A 19,167-nucleotide genomic window follows, 5' to 3' on the forward strand; every position below is an offset into this window, starting at 1 on the left:
GGGGCGCCATTTTCAGCCTCAGGTGGATTGTAGCAGGTACAGAAGCTATGGAATGCTTACCTTGCCCTCTATGCACAGTATGGTGAAGGGAGTGATGCCCCGCACGCTACATACTGCTCTCTTTCTCCCCTACGTACAGTATGTTATGCCCCACTAGTGGGCTTCTCATTTGACCTATGTACAGTTCTGGCGGTTTATGCGCGTTTGCCAAGGCAAGAGCCTTCTGAACAGGAACCGGATTAGCTAATTGCTAATCCCCCACAGGTACGCACAGTTCCATCACGAAAGATTGCGAGTTTGGAGAGTTTTCTCGCGTGAAAACTCGTCCAATTCACAGGGGAACTGTCCCATTGCGTGCGGGAGCCCTTGGGACACGCGTAGGCGTGTTCGCTCCGCTAAAAACGATCCGAAACAAGGAATTACAGCCTGCTGTGTTTTTCTGCAGGTTTAGGGTTTCGCACCTAAACTGCAAGGGAACATCGGGGGAGCCTCGTGAGAGCCTTGGGATGCGTGTACAGGCTTTTGGGCTCCTGGCAGTGAAAAACAGAGAATTACAGCCCGCTGAATTTCTGTGACAGCTCACCAGAAAGCTTCCAGATATCGAGGGAATCCGTCCTAGACAGGTGTTTTTGACCTATAGGGGTTTTTGCGCCGTTATGCTGCCAAAATCAAGTCGAAAACCTGCGTTTTCAGCCCTCGCCAGGTTTGGACAACTTTGTGAAAGCTTGTGCTAAGTGGTCGGATCGTCTACCTTAATTTGAATAAAGAAATACCGAAAGGGGCGCCAGTCTTTGGGGCCTACAGGGTGTCGGTCTCGTGTGCGCAGTGACATTCTAGTCGCTGGACGCAACTGTGTTCTCTTCCCTTCTCAGTGCTCTGTGTAAAGTTAACAGGTGAAATAGTACCGCCCTCTACGTTGTATAGGCCCGTTATAGGATAGTCATAGACCTGAGTTTGTCACAGTTACTACACAGGTTGGACAAAATCCCATGGCACCTAGAGTGAGTGCAAACCAGGAGGCTAATTGGCTGGAGCAGAGTATTCCCAAGATCGTATGGGCTATACGAAGGATAGAGCCGAGGAGGAAAATGACTTGTTTTGGTAAGCTAACAAGCCAAGGAAGAAGATGTGGTCTATTCATTAATGATTTTGTGACTGCAAGTGTCAAGCGAAGTGTTGTTGCTCCATGCTTTGGGGGACGAAGGAAATATCCTCCATGTGGCGCACGTCCAGGTGGCTTTGTAGAGAGTTTTGTTTGGTTTTGAAATACTAGCAACACTCACCCTTGGAACATTGATGAGATTATTGTCGGCCCTCCAAGACTAGCTCGAGGTGTGTGGATGATGGCACAAGGCACAAACTTGCTTTTTGAAGAGGCTGCAATGCTTTAGAGAAATGGCTTTGTCATTCAAGGAGGAAATAGAGTTCCATAAATGCCCCAAGGCATGTCTACTACTGTCCACGTGCCAACTAGTTTTTACCCCAAGTATCGAGATGGAAAGATTGTCAAATGGAGGTCTAAACTCACAAAGGCTTTCCATGATAGGATAGAAGTTGGTAGAATGATGCAAGCCATCTTAATTAAGGAAGTGATTGTGGTTTGCAATAAGTCCCATGTTTTCTATGTTAGCACAGAAGACTCAGTGGAGAGATTTATTCGGTGACTCTTTCCGATTTTTCAAGGTGCACTTGCAAAGATTTCCAACATAGGGAAAGAAAACGGCTAACCTATGTTCCATGCAAGCACCTCTATTAATTTTTTCTTTCAGATTCTTGGGCTTGACTTGTCACCTCATGAATTTGTACATTAGGCTGCTTTGACAAAGGTTGAACTGTACCAAGCATTGGGAGGAACTAGGGTGTGTGTGACACCTTAGTTTTGTGTCTTGGTTGGTAGTGCCTAGCTACACTATCTATGCATTATCGTAATGATGCTTAGAGTTGCTAGCATATTTTTTACAGTAGTATATCTTCTATTTTGATGAGAAGTCTTGTGATCTTATACATCAAACAATGTAAAGTGTTTTCCTTGAGAAAATTATTATTTTGTTATTTCTCTTTGTCACGTGATAGTTTTGCTTGTAAGTTGTAAATTTCCTACTGGGATATTATTTGATAGACTAGTGCATGGATGAAGAAGAAGGGCTAGCATGTTATTTTGAGAAATTGTGTTGTTTTCTTTAGTTCCAAATTAAGTCATGTTCTACATTGAAGAAAGTCAAGAATTGGAAAAAAAGAAAATGCTAACATACTCTATTTGGGCAAGTATGTCACTTTTTTAAGTGAAATACTACATACTCTAGTAGATTAAGGATGGCGAATGCTGCAGTCTGTTTCCTATGAGTAAAGGATTGGATAGGATAATGGTCTGCTTTATTGTATAATCAAATATTTTTGTTGTGCTACATCCTTCATAGTATTTTCTTTGCTCTTCTAATCCATGTCAAGATAGCTAGTGGTCTTGCTTGGTAATCGGATTGCTCGGAAAGATTCGCTCGGACATTGGAACTCCTCTCAGTAATGCCCTCCAGAGAAGGCTATGTCAAATTGCTGAATGAAGGCCAAAGTCCTTGTAGCATCTCGAAATCCAGAAAAGGACTCAAATTTTATTGATTATCCACCCTCTTTAAATTCTTTTGTCTTCTTGCTGTTATCTTCAAGGAAATCTTATTGGTTGGCTCTGTAAAAGTGCTTCTTCTTTGCATAAAACATGTGATAGTCGGAGTCCGAACTGTCAGAAGGATGACTCCTCCGTAGAACTATCAAAATTTGGTCAGAATCTGACCTTCTTTGCCTTTTTCTTGTTCTTTCCAAAGCTTTGCTTTTTGCTTCGCTTTTTACCCTTTCGGTCCTCCTCACTGGAGTCGGAAGAGGAAGAGCTAGAAGAACTGTCACAAGAAGAAGAAGAAGAATTGGGTAGTCCTTCAAAGCGCACACGCTTCTTCTGCTTTCTTGCAGATGCAAAGGAAGATTGACGGCCCAAGTAGCCGGGGTAGTCAGTCCCCTTCTTGCGCTTCTTCGATGGCTTCTTCGTGTCCAGAAGCTGACTGATATAAGTCTGGACCACATCATGGAGTTCTTGTTCAGTGAATATCCTCGAAGAAGGAGGCTTCTTGATTGCCGGCTTGATTGGTAATTCGGTGGCTTTCTACCACTGGGTATGCACTTCTGCCATCGACTACTGGGTCAAAAATTTTGCAAATTGGGGATCTTTGGTAAACTGCAGCATCTGCTTTGTGCACTCGTCAACTTGCTGTCGACGTTGCATCTCCATGAGTTCATACTATGTAGGCCGAGGTGGCTTGTACTCATCTTCTACTAATTCGCTTGAATTTGCCGTATTGCCTCCTCCTGCCTCAGCGGTTGCAGAAGAGCTCGATTAATTCCATAGGTGTCGCGAGAAAAAGAATCGGATTTCCCGGTAGAAGAGAAATCAATCGTGCTTTGATACCACTGTAACAAGCATGGACACCCCAAGTCTAGATTATGTCGCGACACAGCAAAGATTCCTTAAAACAATTCACTAATCACGAGAGTCGACACAACCCGGCGTAGTTCCATGCCAAGAGAGATTGGCCCCAAAGACTGGCGCCCCATTCGGTATTCCTTTTATATTAATCAATGAGCAAAGTACAACTTCCCACGGGTGCTCGCTCTCAGACTCTACGTCCAAATGCTCTGAGAAGTGAGCCCCCCTTGGGTCACTTATAAAGATTACAGGGGTTGTTAAAGGCAGAGCCCCAAAAGCATTTGAACTCAAAAGGAATGCTTTCCAAAAACAACTTGGCTAAAAACTGCCAACAAAAAGCAACAGTGCTAATTGCGAAAATACGGGCAACCAAGCCACGTCAGCAGCCAACGTAAAACGCGGAAGTCCATACACTTTGCCACATGAGCACTGTCACTGCAAAACCCGAAAATCCGTACTGTCTGCCATGTGGCACTCTGCCACATCACCCTGTCCGTACTGCTCTCTCCGTACACAAGGGCTGCCACATCATCAGTTTGTGACACTATCCTTGTAAACCAGTGACGCTCCCTCAAGCCAATCAAGAATGTCATCTATCCTAGGTATAGGGAACCTGTTCTTGATGGTATTCTTTTTCAAAGCACGATAGTCAATGCACATGCGCCATGAATCATCCTTCTTCTACACTAGGAGTGCAGGCGAACAAAAAGGGGATGAACTTGGTTGAATCGTCCCTTTCTCTAAAAGCTCGTTGACTTGACTCATAATCTCTTTCTGTTGGGCTGCACTAAACCCTGTAGGTGGTCTATTGGGTGGACTAGAACCTGGCACAAGATCTATGGTATGATCCTCAGGTCTCTCAAGAGGTAACTCCCTTAGCAAAGAGTCCAAAAAACAATCACTAAAACCACTCAAAAAAGTTGACCTATCTTTATCTAAGGTAGACAAATTAGATACAACTTCAGGTACTTCTTTTGCAAAGATCAAGTACGTAGAAAGATGATTCTTTATTACAAATGAAATAGCAAAAGCAGAAACAACTGGAACAGACTCGCCTTTAAGCTTTACATCAAGGACATGAGTCTTTCCTCTTTGTACAAAAGTAATCTTTTTGTTGTAAGTATCCACCATAGCATGCAACCTGTAACACCATGGGATACCCAATAACACATCACAGCCCTCAAGTGGCATAATATGGAATTCTTCCGCATCCACATAACTCTGAATGTGCAAACAAAGTTTCCCCAAAATGGGAGTGACAAGCTCTGAATGACCTGGGTATGCCAAACCTGCTTCATTTGTCATGCCCATCTCCTCTGCACAAATGCCCAACTTTGATGCCAATTGTAGTGATATGAAATTTTCACGGTCTCCTCGATCAAAGAAAACCAATATTGTTTGGTCTCTAACTTTGCCCCAAGCTCTGCACAATTCCGCGGCATCTATGTTTGGCTGGTCACCAACCGAATCTGGGACAAGTCTTGCGCTGGGCTTTGGCATCTTTCCTTTATGCTCTGACTTGTTATCCTTGTCCTGTGACTTCTTTTGTGGGCATTCATTCGCAAAATGTCCCTCCTCTTCAAAAATGTAGCATTTATTGGCCTCTCTTAGAGCTTTCCTTTCTTCAAAAGATTTGCCAAAAAAATGCCTTTTCTGTCCTTGTCCTCGCCCAAAAGAAGATTAGACTGCTTCTTGGACGTGTCAGTTTCATTACTGGAGGGTTTCCTTGTGGACGGCACTGAAGGCTTTGCTGCAGCATTGCCCTTGGCTGAAAATTGTTTGCCGTGGGACCCTCTCTTGTTGCTATTAAATCCATCAGCATCTCCCTTCGACAAATTGTTGGCCACTCTCGCATTCTCCATCAATTGTATCATATTCATGACAGTAGTCTTCGTGCAATAGTCCCTGATTTTCTTGGGCAATCCACAACAATATTTCTCAATCTGTTCTGACAATGGCACAAACCTATAGGAGGTTACTGGCAACAGTTTGGCCCAGAACTATTTATTGTACTCTTCAAGATTCGCACACTGTTTAGCATTCTACTCGTGCCATTTTGTCATCACATCCACTTCAAAAGTGTTTGTAAGCCATGCAAGTGCAAAAAGATGTTTGAACTAGACCTACGTTGCAGGGGCTTGACCCTGATTCAACAATGTGATCCACCATTGAAGCGCATTCCCTTTCAAGAAAGTGGCAGCCTTGCGTATCTTCGAAGACTTTGTGAAGTTTCCTCCAACATAAGCTGCATCAAACTGTTGTATGAAGGTCAAAGCCTTCAATTGCTCCTCAGTTCCCCTCAAAGTTTCAAACTTCACTGCCTGCCCACCTTCCTTGTAATCTTTAGACTGACAAAAAGGAGTCAAATTGTGATAAACAGGTGCCCGTAAAAGTGGTGCTCCAAATTGACCATTCCAGCACTCGCATCACCTATTTTACCTGTCATATCCAGCACTCGCATCACCTATTTTGGACATATGGCTGCGAAAAACCAGCCATATCAAACTGTGTTCCACGCACTCTAAATTGATCATAGGCACCATGAAAACCTGGTTGGACACCCATGTTCCCATACATAGGGTTAACCATGCCTGTTTGCATTGTCCCAAACACATTCCCTAGCATATAACCCATGGAAGGTCTAGCCATAGCTTGAAACGCTGAACCACCTCCAAAATAACCAAGATATGAAGTAAGTAACGGAAGGGTTTGGCGCATAGCTTGCTCATTACTCCCTTGACCTTTCACAAATAGTTCCTGTCCAAGTAAAACAAATTCCTTGGGATCAACGGACACCACTAGTTGCTCGATCACATGGGCTTTCCCTTGAGTATCACGAGACCTCTGCGCATTGGAAATCTCCTGGCTCAGTCATGCCTTGTGTCGAAGCCTGAAAACTCTGTGTCAAAGCGTGAAATTCTTGTTAGGAGCCTATAAGAACTCCTGCATCCTTGCGTTGTTAGCCAACTGCTAAAACATTTTCATGCAGCTACGTAGTTCCTCTTCTTGAAGAGTTGAAGGAACTTTCTTTGTGCCACGTGAGGAAGATCCCCCTTCAAGTACTTTGGTCTCTCTTCCTTGCCATAGCGACAAGCTCTGTGTTGCTTTCACCCACAACAATCCATGCTACACTTTTTGAAGAAAAGTGGACTATCCTGTCGATGGAACCATATAACCCGCCTGTACACAGTACACAGTAGAGGGCGGTACTAATTCAATTACCTATTAACTTTACATAGAGCATAAAGAAGAAAAGAGAGTATAGAGGCGTCCAGCGACTAGAATGTCACTGCGCACACGAAGACTGACACCATGTAGGCCCCAAAGACTGGCGCCCCTTTCTGTATTTCTTTATTCAATTAAGAACTGTCACGTGACACATCCCAACCCTATGTGTCCGTGGACAAGCTACACCACAGCAGGGTTCAGTCAGTCCAATCAAGTGTAGATTAGCAGTGATCTGGCACTTTTGTGAGTCTATTCGTAGACCGTGCATGCCCAGTCACTTAGCATAGATGCATATCCTCCGGTTGCACACAGCATGATCATCGGAATTCCCATCAGAATCCATTAGCATCAGTTAGGGGAATTTTCTAGTGCATTTAGCCTATTTTCCTATTTTTGGTTATTTTCACTTATTATTTTTAAGTGACTTTCCAACAAAAGTAGGTAGGGCAATTTTGCTAAGTTAATATATAAGCAAACCCAAGTTAGCACTATCTGGCAGAAGAGGCAGCAGGAGCTTCCCGCTCAACAGGCAACTTCTCAGCAGTACCCCCCTCAGCATCAAGATCCCTCGCCATCCACCTCCCATGCCTGGCGTTTTCTCCCACAATCCCTAGATCCAGCATCGCCAACAACCAACCTTGCCTGGCGTTTTCCCTCCCTAGCAGACATCGCCATCAAAGCTTTGAACCTAGCGTTTTTACATGACCTCCATCAGCGTTTTTCAGCTTCCACTAACGCTAGGCATTCACAGCAAAACCTCAACATTCTGTGGAGTGTTTTCAGCAAGAAGATATCTGCTGTCACAGCGTTTTTCAGCCAAGAACTTCTCTCCAAAAACGCAGCCAAAGAGCAGATTACATCAGCGTTTTTGATCCTCATCTCGGCCCGACAAAGACAGTAATTTTCAGCCATGAAACCAGCCCGAAACAGTCATTTTCAGCCACCAAGAAGATCATAGATTTCAGCCTAAGTCGCCGTCGTCATCATCATCATCGGCATAGTCCCATTGCATCAGTCCATTGCATTCGCATTGTACACCTTTGTGCAATCAAAGTAGACCACTCTCGCCGACGAGAGTGGGACCTTCGGAGGAGGGTTTTACAACCTCTCGAGTGTCGTATCTCTTCTCTCTCCTTCTCTCAGTCTCATTCACTTGCACGCACAATATCCACTCACTTTGTTCGTGATCATAGCACTCTCCATAAGACGGAAAGCTCTCTCTTTCCCTAAGAACTAAAAGGAACCTTGAGCAATAAAGATCACTAATCTTGAGAAATTACAACATTCATTCCGATCCACCTAACAAGAACACACCATCCGGACATGTAGATCAAAGTCTCACAAAGCTGTCCAAACTTTGCGAGGGCTGAAATTGTAGGTTTTTGACCCAATTTCGGTAGCATAACGACACCAAAACCCCTGTAGGTCAAATGCGCATGTCAAGGACAGATTCCCTCGCAATTTAGAAGCTTTCTGATGAGCTATAACAGAATTTCAGCGCGCTGTAATTCCCTGTTTTGTCACTGCCAGGTGCCCAAAGCCCTGTACACGCATCCCAAGGCTTTTCCGAGGTTCCCCTAGGGCTAATTTGAAGTTTAGGTGCAAAACTCTGAACCTGCAAAAGAAACGCAGCAGGCTGTAATTCTCTGTTTCGGATCATTTTTAGCAGAGCGTACACATCTACATGTGTCCCAAGGGCTCCTGTACAGAATGGGACAGTTCCCCTTTGAATCGGACAAGTTTTCACGCGAGAAAACTCTCCGTTTTCGCAATTCTTCGCGATGGACTTGTGCGTACCTATCGGGGATTAGCAAATATCTAATCCGGTACCTGTTTAGAAGGCTCTCGCCTTGACAAACGCGCATAAAACCCTCAGAACTATACATGATCATCTGAGTAGCCCAACTAGTGGGGCATTACGATATGTGCAAAGGGGGGAGAGAGATGCGCGAGAGCAAATCATCGCGCTACATGAGACGAAGGACAAGGCAGGTTTTCCATTAAAGCTGTGAACCTGCACCCACTACTCACACACACGCACTCTATGTTAGGTGCAACGGAATGAATGTTGTATTTTCTCAAGATTAGTGATCTTTATTGCTCAAGGTTCCTTTTAGTCCTTAGGGAAAGAGAGAGCTTTCCGTCTTGTAGAGTGCTGTGGTCACGAACAAAGTGAGTGGATATTGTGCGTGAATGAGACTGAGAGAAGGAGAGAGAAGAGATACGACACCGAGAGGTTTGTAAAACCCTCCTCCGAAGGCCCCACTCTCGTCGGCGAGAGTGGTCTACTTTGATTGCACAAAGGTGTACAATGCGTATGCAATAGATTGATGCAATGGGACTATGCCGATGACGACGACGACTTGATGGCTGAAATCTGAGATGTTCTAATCGCTGAATTTCGGGACTGTTTCGGTGGCTGAAAATGACTGTTTTGGCTGTGTTTTCTTGGGCTAAAGATGGGGGAACTTCTGCAACCAATCTGGGATGTATCTGCTACCTTGCTAAAGGCTGAAAATGCTGTGTATCTGCGGCAGGTTGGGGCTGAAAGTCAATACGCTGAAGCAATGCAAAAACGCCAGCAAAAACGCTAGCTTGGCTGAAATTGCTGATGTCAAAACACTGATTCTGCTGATGCTTTGCAATCCCAAAAACGCTTGGCTTTGGGGGCTGCCTGAAGGGGGAACAAACGCTAGAAAGGGTTGGACTTGATAGCGATGGCTGATGCTGAGAAAACGCTGAGGATGGGAACTTGCCCGGCGAGGATGGAGATCCAAAACGCTGGGGGTGTTGGGGGTACTGCTAAGAAGTTGCCTGTTGAGCAGGAAGCTCCTACTACCTCTTCTGCCAGAAAGTGCTAACTTGGGTTTGCTTATATATTAACTCAGCAAAATTGCCCTACCTACTTTTGTTGGAAAGTCACTTAAAAATAATAAGTGAAAATAACCAAAAATAGGAAAATAGGCTAAATGCACTAGAAAATTCCCCCGACTGAATCTGATGGATTCTGAAGGGAATACTGATGATCGTGCTGTGTGCAACCGGAGGATATGCATCTATGCTAAGTGACTGGGCATGCACGGTCTACGAATAGACTCACAAAAGTGCCAGATCACTGCTAATCTAGACTTGATTGGACTGACTGAACCCTGCTGTGGTGTAGCTTGTCCATGGACACATAGGGTTGGGATGTGTCACGTGACACTGTAAATGCACAATGCTTCAAAAATCAGCCTCCACTCTCATTTTTGGGCGCCCCCCCTTGGGATGAGAGCTGGAGTGTGTGTTGACCTGCACGTTGTTCTCCTAATGCCATGTGTCCAGTTTGCCCCTTTAGTTTCTATTCCTAGTTCCCACCAACTTATAAAGTTGTGACTTTCCATGGCCCGAATTCAGTGCTAACTAGCTCGACCAGTCCTAGACTGACCGACCTAGATTCCCAATGTGAGAAACCTGTTCGACCGCACCCGTTCCACATTGGCCATGCAATCTCCACTTGCACCTTTTCAAGGGTTCCAAGAAAAACAAGAAAATATAAAATAAAAATATGTAGTACATATTTAAAGAAGGCAACAAGAAAAGTACACCTAGTGATAGTGACCCTAGTTATGTGGGTGCAGGTGTAGAAATCGTCGGTAATCCATGTCAGAGTGAGCAGCGGAAGGTGGAGAGAGAGAGAGAGAGAGAGAGAGAGAGAGAGAGAGAGAGAGAGAGAGGCGATGGACACACAAGAGACAGATGAAAAAGGCTATGAAAAAGGCTGGCAAGCCTTGATAACTCCAGATGGCAAAACTGTTGTGTACAAGACAAGATATGAATGGGAGAGTGCATCCCCCCCCCCCCTCCTATATATAGGAGAACAGGGAGTAGGTAGGGCAGACCAGAAGCCCCAACTACAATGCACAAAAAACCCATAAATGAGAAAAAAATCGAAAAGGACCAGAATAGGTCTAGCCGGGCAAAAGTGCTGAGCAAAACCCTAAATGTGCCTAAAGATCCCTGACCAGCAGGTGTACGGGTGGCCAACCCACAACCAAGGGCCAGTGCACGTGATGTGTGAGAAGCCTGTAGGCAAGGCGCGAAGCATCTGGAGATGAAGAATCTAACACCCCCCCTCAAGGACAGATGCGGAGTTGCTGAGGAAGAAGATGCAACACACCTGGCAAATTTAGAGTGTGAAAAGAAGAAGCGCAAGCCAAATAAAAAACGACAAACCGTCCAGTACCAATGTATTGTACGTCGTTCCGTATGGATAAATCTTTTATGTACGTAAAAATACGTACCTTTGTAAAAAACAAGTAAATGAGAGAACATTTAACAAATTTCCATTCCTCATTAGAGATTTAGAAAATGTATATCATGCAAACTACTTGGGGACACATCAATTATTACTACACACATTTATCATTATCAACTGGAGGTTCACTAACCAAATATCAAGTAACGATCGTGTATAACATACATTAAACATGTGTATCTCCTCCAAAAGAACAATGAAAAACCTTCAAGCATTGAACAATGAAAGTACCTGGTGACACTTAAACAATGAAAGCGTATATACTCCATAAAATAGAGTCAGAAGTGTAAACATAACATTGGTTCAAGTAGCCCACAACTGCTAATAAGGAGCGGCCCACAATAGTGACAAATGTCAAGCCAAAATAGCTCCTAATAGAGCATACATAAAGAAAAACACCCTGTTGAAATATGTGAAAATGTTTGGACTAGTCGCTAGTGTCTAGTGCCTAGTTGAACTCATCATCAGAAAAGAAAGATGATGACGCTGAAAAGAGCATGTCTCTATCTGCCACGACATTGCCCTCGTCATCAAACTCTGGCTCTATTACCATAGCACATGTAGCCTCGACTACAGCATTTGAATCAATATCATCCTCCCCCTCCTCAGTGTGAATGAGACGAAATGCCTCATTCGCACGTTGCCGAGGAGTACGAATGGGTAGCTTCCCTTTGCGAATGCTCTTCCGTCGCGCACTCTCCCCACCTGCAGCTTGTAGACGTAATGGAATGCTATAAGCTCGTGCACGAGACCTCGTCACACGCTGATCCACATCCTTCAGCTCTCTGTGAAGCATACGTACAATCTCCTCCTGCTCATCCCTGATATGCCGGTCCACCTTCTCCACATCAGAATCGTATACCAACTTTATATGTGAGGGATCAACCTGTTGTACATCATGTTAACAATGTTGTAAATTAGAATTTAAGAATCATGTATAATATTTTTAAATATAGACTATGAAGTGTGAAAGATGTAAATAGCTTCTACTCCATACCTGCTTGGGTGTCCTCCGTGGTAAGCGCGCACGAGCCTTATGTTGGCCCTGCAATACACTAACTTCTCCAACTGAGATGTGCTAAGGCGATTCGAGATCTTTGTATGGATCAAAGAGTAAGCACTCCAGTTGCGCTCACAAGCACCTGCTGAGCAATCCTACATTCGCGAGTGTCCAATGTCGTTGGTTTAATAATTACCATAGAGAGAGAGAGAGAGAGAGAGAGAGAAGCTTCGTTAGCTATTTAGTATTAATAGATACCTGTGAGAGCACACGTGGAGCCAAAGTAGTCAAGCGTGGAAGACTTTGGCGACCTTAACTCTGCCACCAAGTGAGAGCAAAAGTGGTTGCCTCTGAACGCAATGCCACCGCACACGAAAACGATGGCCCCAAGTTATTCATGTACCTGCACATCTCTGCATCTATTTCAAGTTGCTCTTGCCCATCGAACAAACGATTGATGTACTTGTCCTTGAGTGTCAAGAGATCACTCTCTTGAAACGACCTTGGGGTCTTGTAGAAAGGATGGAGTAAAGCAGCCATCCCATGAATAGGACGGCTCATAAAATTTCACCTGCTCTCTACAAGAGCCAAGACAGTGTCAAGAGATCACTCTCTTGAAACGACCTTGGGGTCTTGTAGAAAGGATGGAGTAAAGCATCCATCCCATGAATAGGATGGCTCATAAAATTTTGTCTACTCTCTACAAGAGCCAAGGTATCATCTCGGCTGCAAAAAATCAGCAATGCCGAAGGTTAGACTCCATGGCACATGCCACATGGTACGCCATAGCATGTGCCATGTACCACACATCAATAGTACCAGTAGATAAATATTTAATAGCATAAAGTTTAAAGTTGTAAGAAGTTTACCATCTAACAGTCATCGTTGTTGGGTCAAGCCTTCGCATACCGCCGTGATATGGCTCTTCATCTGTATGAAGAGATGGTAAACAAGGCCCAACGTGGAGCCCTCCATGTCAGTGACTCGTAGCAACACATACATTGGCTGCAATGCAACTATCAGAGTCTGCACCTCTGTCCAAAAAGAGTCACGCAAGACACGCCCCTGAATGGCTTTGGTGTCCTCACTCTGTGGTGTCCTCACTCTCTGAACGAGCCATGTCTCTCCACTTTGGGTCCACAACTGTCTGCAACAGTGGATCCCTCATCTTGCAGAGTCTCTGCAACACCAAATACATATATGCAAACCTGGTCTTGGAAGGCCGCACCGTATCAAGGGCATTGTGGCTATGAAAGATGGCTAAAGCCTGATGCTTCTTTCGAAAGAATGTGGTCATCCTATTAGCCTCTAAAATTGTGGGCTGCACCCAAGGCAGTTTGCCGATGTCCTCCATCAGCAAATCTAAGCAATGGGCTGCACATGGAGTCCAAAAAATGTGAGGAAACGCTGCCTTTACCATTTCTCCCATAGCTTTGCAGTTGGTTGCATTATCTGTGACAACTTGAACCACATTCTCTTTACCAACGTCATTGATGGCCCTCGAATATGCTCAAAGATGAACTCGCCTGTGATCTTCTCTCTTGCCTTCCCTGCATCTACAGCACGCAAGAAATATGTACCAAGGCAAGAGGAGACAAGTATGTTAATGATGTGCCGCCTGCGTATGTCACTCCATTCATCAAAGATGATGGTGCATCCAAACTGTTGCCATCCTACCTTCACAAGGACCAACGCCTTATCTATCAAGGCCTTCTGCTCGTCCAGTGTTGTGGTGCACATCTTTTTGTAACCGAGCCCACTCCATGAATCAGTAGCACCTCCACCTACCTGGGCAATGGCCCTAACCATCCTCTTCCACTGGTCAGTCCTCAAGACATTGAAACTCATGTTGCACTCAATGAGAGTGCGAGCAATCTCCATCTCAGCCACTTTCTGACGCTCTCTCACCCAAGATAGAGAATGCACACGTGAAGGCAAGGTGGTCTGCCTAGGCACATGCACATCACCACCCTCCTCCTCCTCCTCCTCCTCCTACATGACACGAGCCCTCTTTCTGCTAGCAGATTTCTGAGACCCTGAGACCTCCTCTACCTGTGTAAAAGAATCACCAAGCTGTCCTAGAAGAGCATCTTGCAAAGCGTCTTCTGTTTGTTGTTCTTTTTTTCCTTTCTCTATCGCCACAAATATAGGGAATTTCTCAGTAATCAGTGCTTCCCGCACAGCCACAGGTACCTTATTGCATTTGCCATAATTATCTGTGCAATTGATGCCTGTCAGATGCATCACAACTTGAGTAATTGTACTCAACAATGTGTGACCACAGTATTTGCATGACTACTTGCGACAACCTGTTCCAGCTTGCCCACGAGTGTTGACAATTTCGATGACATTAGTGTGCTCCTTCCATAGGGAATTAGTTGGTTTCAGCATGATGGCTCCTGCTTGGAGGAAAACAGAGAGCTAATATAAGACTTCAGTTTTGCTGAGTGCTCACACTATGTGTGTGGCACAAGAAGAGAGAGAGAGAGAGAGAGAGAGAGAGAGAGAGAGAAGATGCTCAGTTACCTTATTGTGAACCTGCACACAAACTAAGTGCTGTTGCGTTGCAGAGATTTCCCAAAACTGCCACGAGCAGAGTAGGCGCCCCCAAATTTACGTACGTACAGAAAGTTTCACTGCCCTAAGTGCAAAATTAAAATCGCTATGCTTATTGCTCGCATCCGAACGCCCAATTGACTCAAAAAAAAAAAAATGTCGTACAATACAATCAGTTCGCGTATTGGACAATCAGTACAGCCGTACTATACGGTAAGGATCTGTACATACGGACTGGTACAACCTTGTGATGGAGAGGCTAACAACAGAACAAGTCGCTGAAAATTATATATACGACGGAAAGATGGAAGACAAGCAGGGATCTCATCGGTGGAGGTCGGCAGAAGAGAGATAGACGGAAGAGAGAGAACCCCCCTGAAGCAGATCACTCTAACACAAAAGGATAGAAGGCCAAGGTGGTAAACCGGTAAACTCCAAGCCAAAAAGTGATCTCGATCGTAAGAGGGAAGAAGGAGGTGGATGAAACTAGAGGGTGAAGCCATCAGCCTGTAAAGGACTAGAGAAGGCGGTGGCAAACGTCTGTCGAGAAGCCGCCCCATCCTCAGGATCTGAATCCTTCTTGCGGTCCCGCCGTCGTTTATAACACTTTGCTGCATAATGACCTTTCTTTCCACAATAGGTACAAGTAATGTCAGGGCGAGAAGGTGTACAACCAGGTCCAGACTATCTGAGAGCACTACCACCCCTAGTGGATGTAGAAACCAATGCAGTAGAACCCGCAGAGGCGTCTGAGGTGGCTCTGTCCTGAATGCGTGAAGCTATCTGCCGCACAGCGGGTAAGAGCTCCTCCCAAGTGATAGGAGTAGGGCGCGTGGAGGTAGTAAGTGACTGGAAAAAGGAATCATAAGAGTCGGGAAGCTTGAGCAGCAACCGAGTTGCCATGCCCTCGGAAGAGATCTGGTGTCCACTAGATCACGAAGCAGAAGCATGCGGGATATGAAGTCCTGGATAGTCGAAAATGACAAGACCTGTAAGTCCATCAAAGTCTTTTCCAAAGCGAGGATCCTTCCGGGTGTCTTCGCCTCGTACATGTTGCAAAGGAAACCCCATACCTCATGTGCAGTAGTGTGAGCGTAAAGACGTCAACACGATGTCCGCACAGTTGATGAGTAAGATAGAGTAACCACAGTACCTGATCCGCCAGAAGCAGTACCATGAGAAGAAGTAGATGAGGAGCTAGCACGTGTAACTACAAAAGAAGTGGTAGCTGATGATGTTGATGTAGGAGCACCAGATGCAGGAGCAAGGGCAGGACACACGGCATTGGTAGGATCTGTAAGCCAGTCCCAAAGGTCAAACTGCATAAGCATCACCATGATCTTCATCTTCCGGACGACAAAGTTGGAGCCGTCAAGCTTTTCGCCAGGAGGAAAGATGAGAATGGCTAGGAGTGTCGCCATAGATACAGACAAAAAATTAGCAGAGAAGTCCCGTGTGTAGAATCAGAAACAAAGGTGAGGATAGGATCGGAAAACCACGCCGGATAGAACGCCATAGGAGCGAGAAGTAGAGGGTACGTGACGAGAGAGGCAAGGGAAACCCGAAGGGATGCCGATGAAGCAAAGTCAAGGTGCTGTCCAAACCTGAAATCGCAGCAAAAGGGAGCTCGAAACACCACAAGAACGCAGGGGTTTGAGCTCAAACGCCAGGTGATGAACACCCGATGCCGAGGTTGGTAGGTGAGGGCTGTAAATGCACCAAAACAGGCTGAAAATCAGCAGGTAATTGATCGAGAAATCGCCGGCAATAGCACAACTGTTCAGCTTCCAAGCAAGAAGACCAAGGGGCAAGGAGCGGGGCTCTGGCTGTCCAAGATCGGCAAGAAGAAAACGCTGAAGTGTGGCTGAAAAACGCTGGTCAAAGCTGCTGTCCTCCTGCAGAAGGCTAGGTGAAGCTGGCTGAAAAACGCTAATGGCAGATGGTTGTCCTCCTGCAACAAAAACGCTAGAGCAAGCTGAAAAACCCATATGCAAGGGAGGGGCAGCAGGTGGCGATCAGACAAAGGGAGGGAGGGGCGTTAGCAAAGGGTGCAGAAGAAGATACAAATCCACAAAACGCTAGGGCTGAAGCAAAAAACGATGCTGCCAGGAAAAAACGCTGATGGAGAAAATGTCCTTCGCGATGGAAATCTCCGCAATGTCCTCCCAAGGGATGGCGATGGCAGATCCAAGCCTAGAGCTCTGATACCATGTCAGAGTGAGCAGTGGAAGGTGAGAGAGAGAGAGAGAGAGAGAGAGAGAGAGAGAGAGAGAGAGAGAGAGAGAGAGAGAGAGAGAGATGGACACACAAGAGACAAAGAAAGGGCTAGGCCCCAATAACTCCAGATAGCAAAACTGTTGTGTACAAGACAAGATATGAATGGGAGAGTGCATCCCCCCCCTCCTATATATAGGAGAATAGGGCGCAGGTAGGGTAGACCGGAAGCCCCAACGACCATGCACAAAAAACCCATAAATGAGGAAAAAATGGAAAAGGACCAGAATAGGTCCGGCCGGGCAAACTGCTGAGCAAAACCCTAAATGTGCCTGAAGATCCCTGTCCAGCAGGTGTACGGGTGGCCAACCCACAACCAAGGGCCAATGCACGTGATGTGTGTGAAGCCTGTAGGCAGGGTGCGAAGCATTTGGAGATGAAGAATCTAACAATCCATAAATGTTGTCCTACCCCCTACGTAGTATGGGCATGTAGGGAGATCTCTCTATGACGCTTCATATCTAGTAAGTACCGCAAAGTCTATGATGACCTCCAAGCTCTAGGAGCTTGCAAGATTCTCATGCAATACTCTCTTTCTATAGCATCCGCACAGTGGTAGGGACTGCTACAAGATATCCATGTCTCTCGTGTGTAGAGTTGCCGGAGGTCCCTCTCAATACTCATGTTCCTCTCACTAGGTGAGAGGTGGATATGCGGGCCTCTAATGGTGGTAAGCTTTCAATATCTAACCCATGCTGTATAATCATTGTTTCACATGTGACCATGATCCTCTTATCTCCTACCTAAGCACATTGCTTGGTTGCCTCACACTCTATGTGAGAGGCAAGCTATAACAGGATGGCACCATATGCCAATTGGAAAGAGCAGACTTTTAGCACTTTAAAACAACTAAACTGAAAGAGAGAAAATCCATGTAAGAGATACAGAGTGGCAGAGTTCCATTGCCAGAAGGCACTGGCCCCAAACCTCGCACCCCTTTCAGTATTTCTTTATATTGCTTCCACCAAGTACAAGCTTTGGGAACTCTGCTCCACTTCTCCACGCGGTAGAATACCAAAGAGAGAGCCCACACACTTTAAAGGCCCTTGGCCTATCCAAACGCATCTCACATGAGAAGCGTTAGTTCTAAAAGCATCTAGTCCATAAGCAAGCACCTTGCTTTATTTTAGGGTTTAGGCCCCTCAGCCAATGATCTATGAGTTGAAATGGGTTAGGATTTTTCATCCTAATCCCTTTTGTCTTTTAGGCCCCTTGGCCATGTTCAATAAGTTTCTCTTTTCTTCTTCTCCTTCTTCTACTAGGGTTTAAACTTTAGGCCCCTCGGCCAAGATCTGCAGGTTAGGAAGGAGTCCTAACCCCTTGGTCTTCAGTGGTTGACACGTCATCAGTTAGTGACACAAGCGGGGGAGAGTGATTACTCTCACAAATTGTTGACATGTCAAGAGACTGAAGAACGGAGCCAACCTGCAGATCCTCGGACGAGGGGCCTAAACCCTAAAAAGCAGCAGCAGAAAAAGAAGAAGCAACAACAGAAGGAGTTTTCACCAACTTACAGAGCCTTGCCAAGTGGCCTATTTTTTAAAGAAGAGTTCCCACCAACTTATGGAACCCCGTTCGATGGGGCCCAAGTGACACAAAGGATATTAAAGAAAAGAGTGTGCAACCCGCTGATGACGTGGCATGACTGTACGGACAGTCTGCAAATTGCACTGACAAGTGCCACGTGGCAGGTGTACGGAATTCCGCATTTTTGCGTTGCAGTATGCTGATGTGGCAGTTGTATGGATTTTGCAAAACGTGCTGGCAGCTTTTTAAGCTCAACGCTTTTGGACCAGATGCTTTTGAGTATGAAACTTTTCATGTAATTGCTTATCATAGACAAGGGCCTTTAAATATGTGCCATGGGCTCATTCTCTGGCACGCTCCCACGTGAAGGTGCAGAGGATGGAGTATCGGCATTGTACTGAGTTCAAGCAATATAAAGAAATACCAAAAGGTGCACTAGCGTTTGTGGCCAGTGCTCTCTTGGGGTGCAACTCCGCCACTCCCCGTCTCGCGTCGTGCATGTCAGGTGCAGCGGAAGTGTTTAAGAATTTTGCTCGGATCTAGTACTCCGCACAAACACAAGGGTTACTTTACTTCACTTAAAAGAATTGAACTGAACTGAATGAAAGAGAGAGACGTAGAGAGAGAGAGAGAGAGAGAGAGAGAGAACAAAGAGAGAGAAAAGAGAGACCACAGCACATGTCGGGTCCCAACCACCCTCAAGGGCCCCCTTGCTCTATTGCCAGAGCAAGTACTTTCTTTATTCCTACACAATGCTGATACAATAACTAAATGTTGAGATGCTGATGCTAATGGGTATTGATGCTACTAAGATAC

General features: G+C 45.5%; 2 protein-coding genes across 3 annotated transcripts in view; both read right to left on the bottom strand.

The window, feature by feature from the left end:
- Positions 1 to 19,167, bottom strand: part of LOC147443891 (NADH dehydrogenase ubiquinone complex I, assembly factor-like protein (DUF185)) — a 186,642-nt gene that overhangs the window by 127,945 nt on the left and 39,530 nt on the right. The gene's annotated exons all lie outside the window — the stretch shown is intronic.
- LOC147443892 (uncharacterized) lies at positions 11,241 to 12,752 on the bottom strand. The gene is made up of 2 exons (XM_086526699.1): positions 11,992 to 12,752; positions 11,241 to 11,880 (listed from the first exon to the last, which is right to left on the bottom strand). The coding sequence occupies exon 2, from the start codon at positions 11,788 to 11,790 to the stop codon at positions 11,443 to 11,445; it is 348 nt and encodes a 115-aa protein (XP_086382825.1). The 5' UTR covers positions 11,791 to 11,880; positions 11,992 to 12,752; the 3' UTR covers positions 11,241 to 11,442.

This window comes from Adiantum capillus-veneris, chromosome 13 (assembly GCF_014529385.1).
Source record: "Adiantum capillus-veneris isolate H3 chromosome 13, ASM1452938v2, whole genome shotgun sequence".
Taxonomy (NCBI): Eukaryota; Viridiplantae; Streptophyta; class Polypodiopsida; order Polypodiales; family Pteridaceae; genus Adiantum; species Adiantum capillus-veneris.

Excerpts from the sequence above, each read along its gene's own strand:
- LOC147443892 (XM_086526699.1), bottom strand. The coding sequence starts at position 11,790 with ATGCTTCACAGAGAGCTGAAGGATGTGGATCAGCGTGTGACGAGGTCT.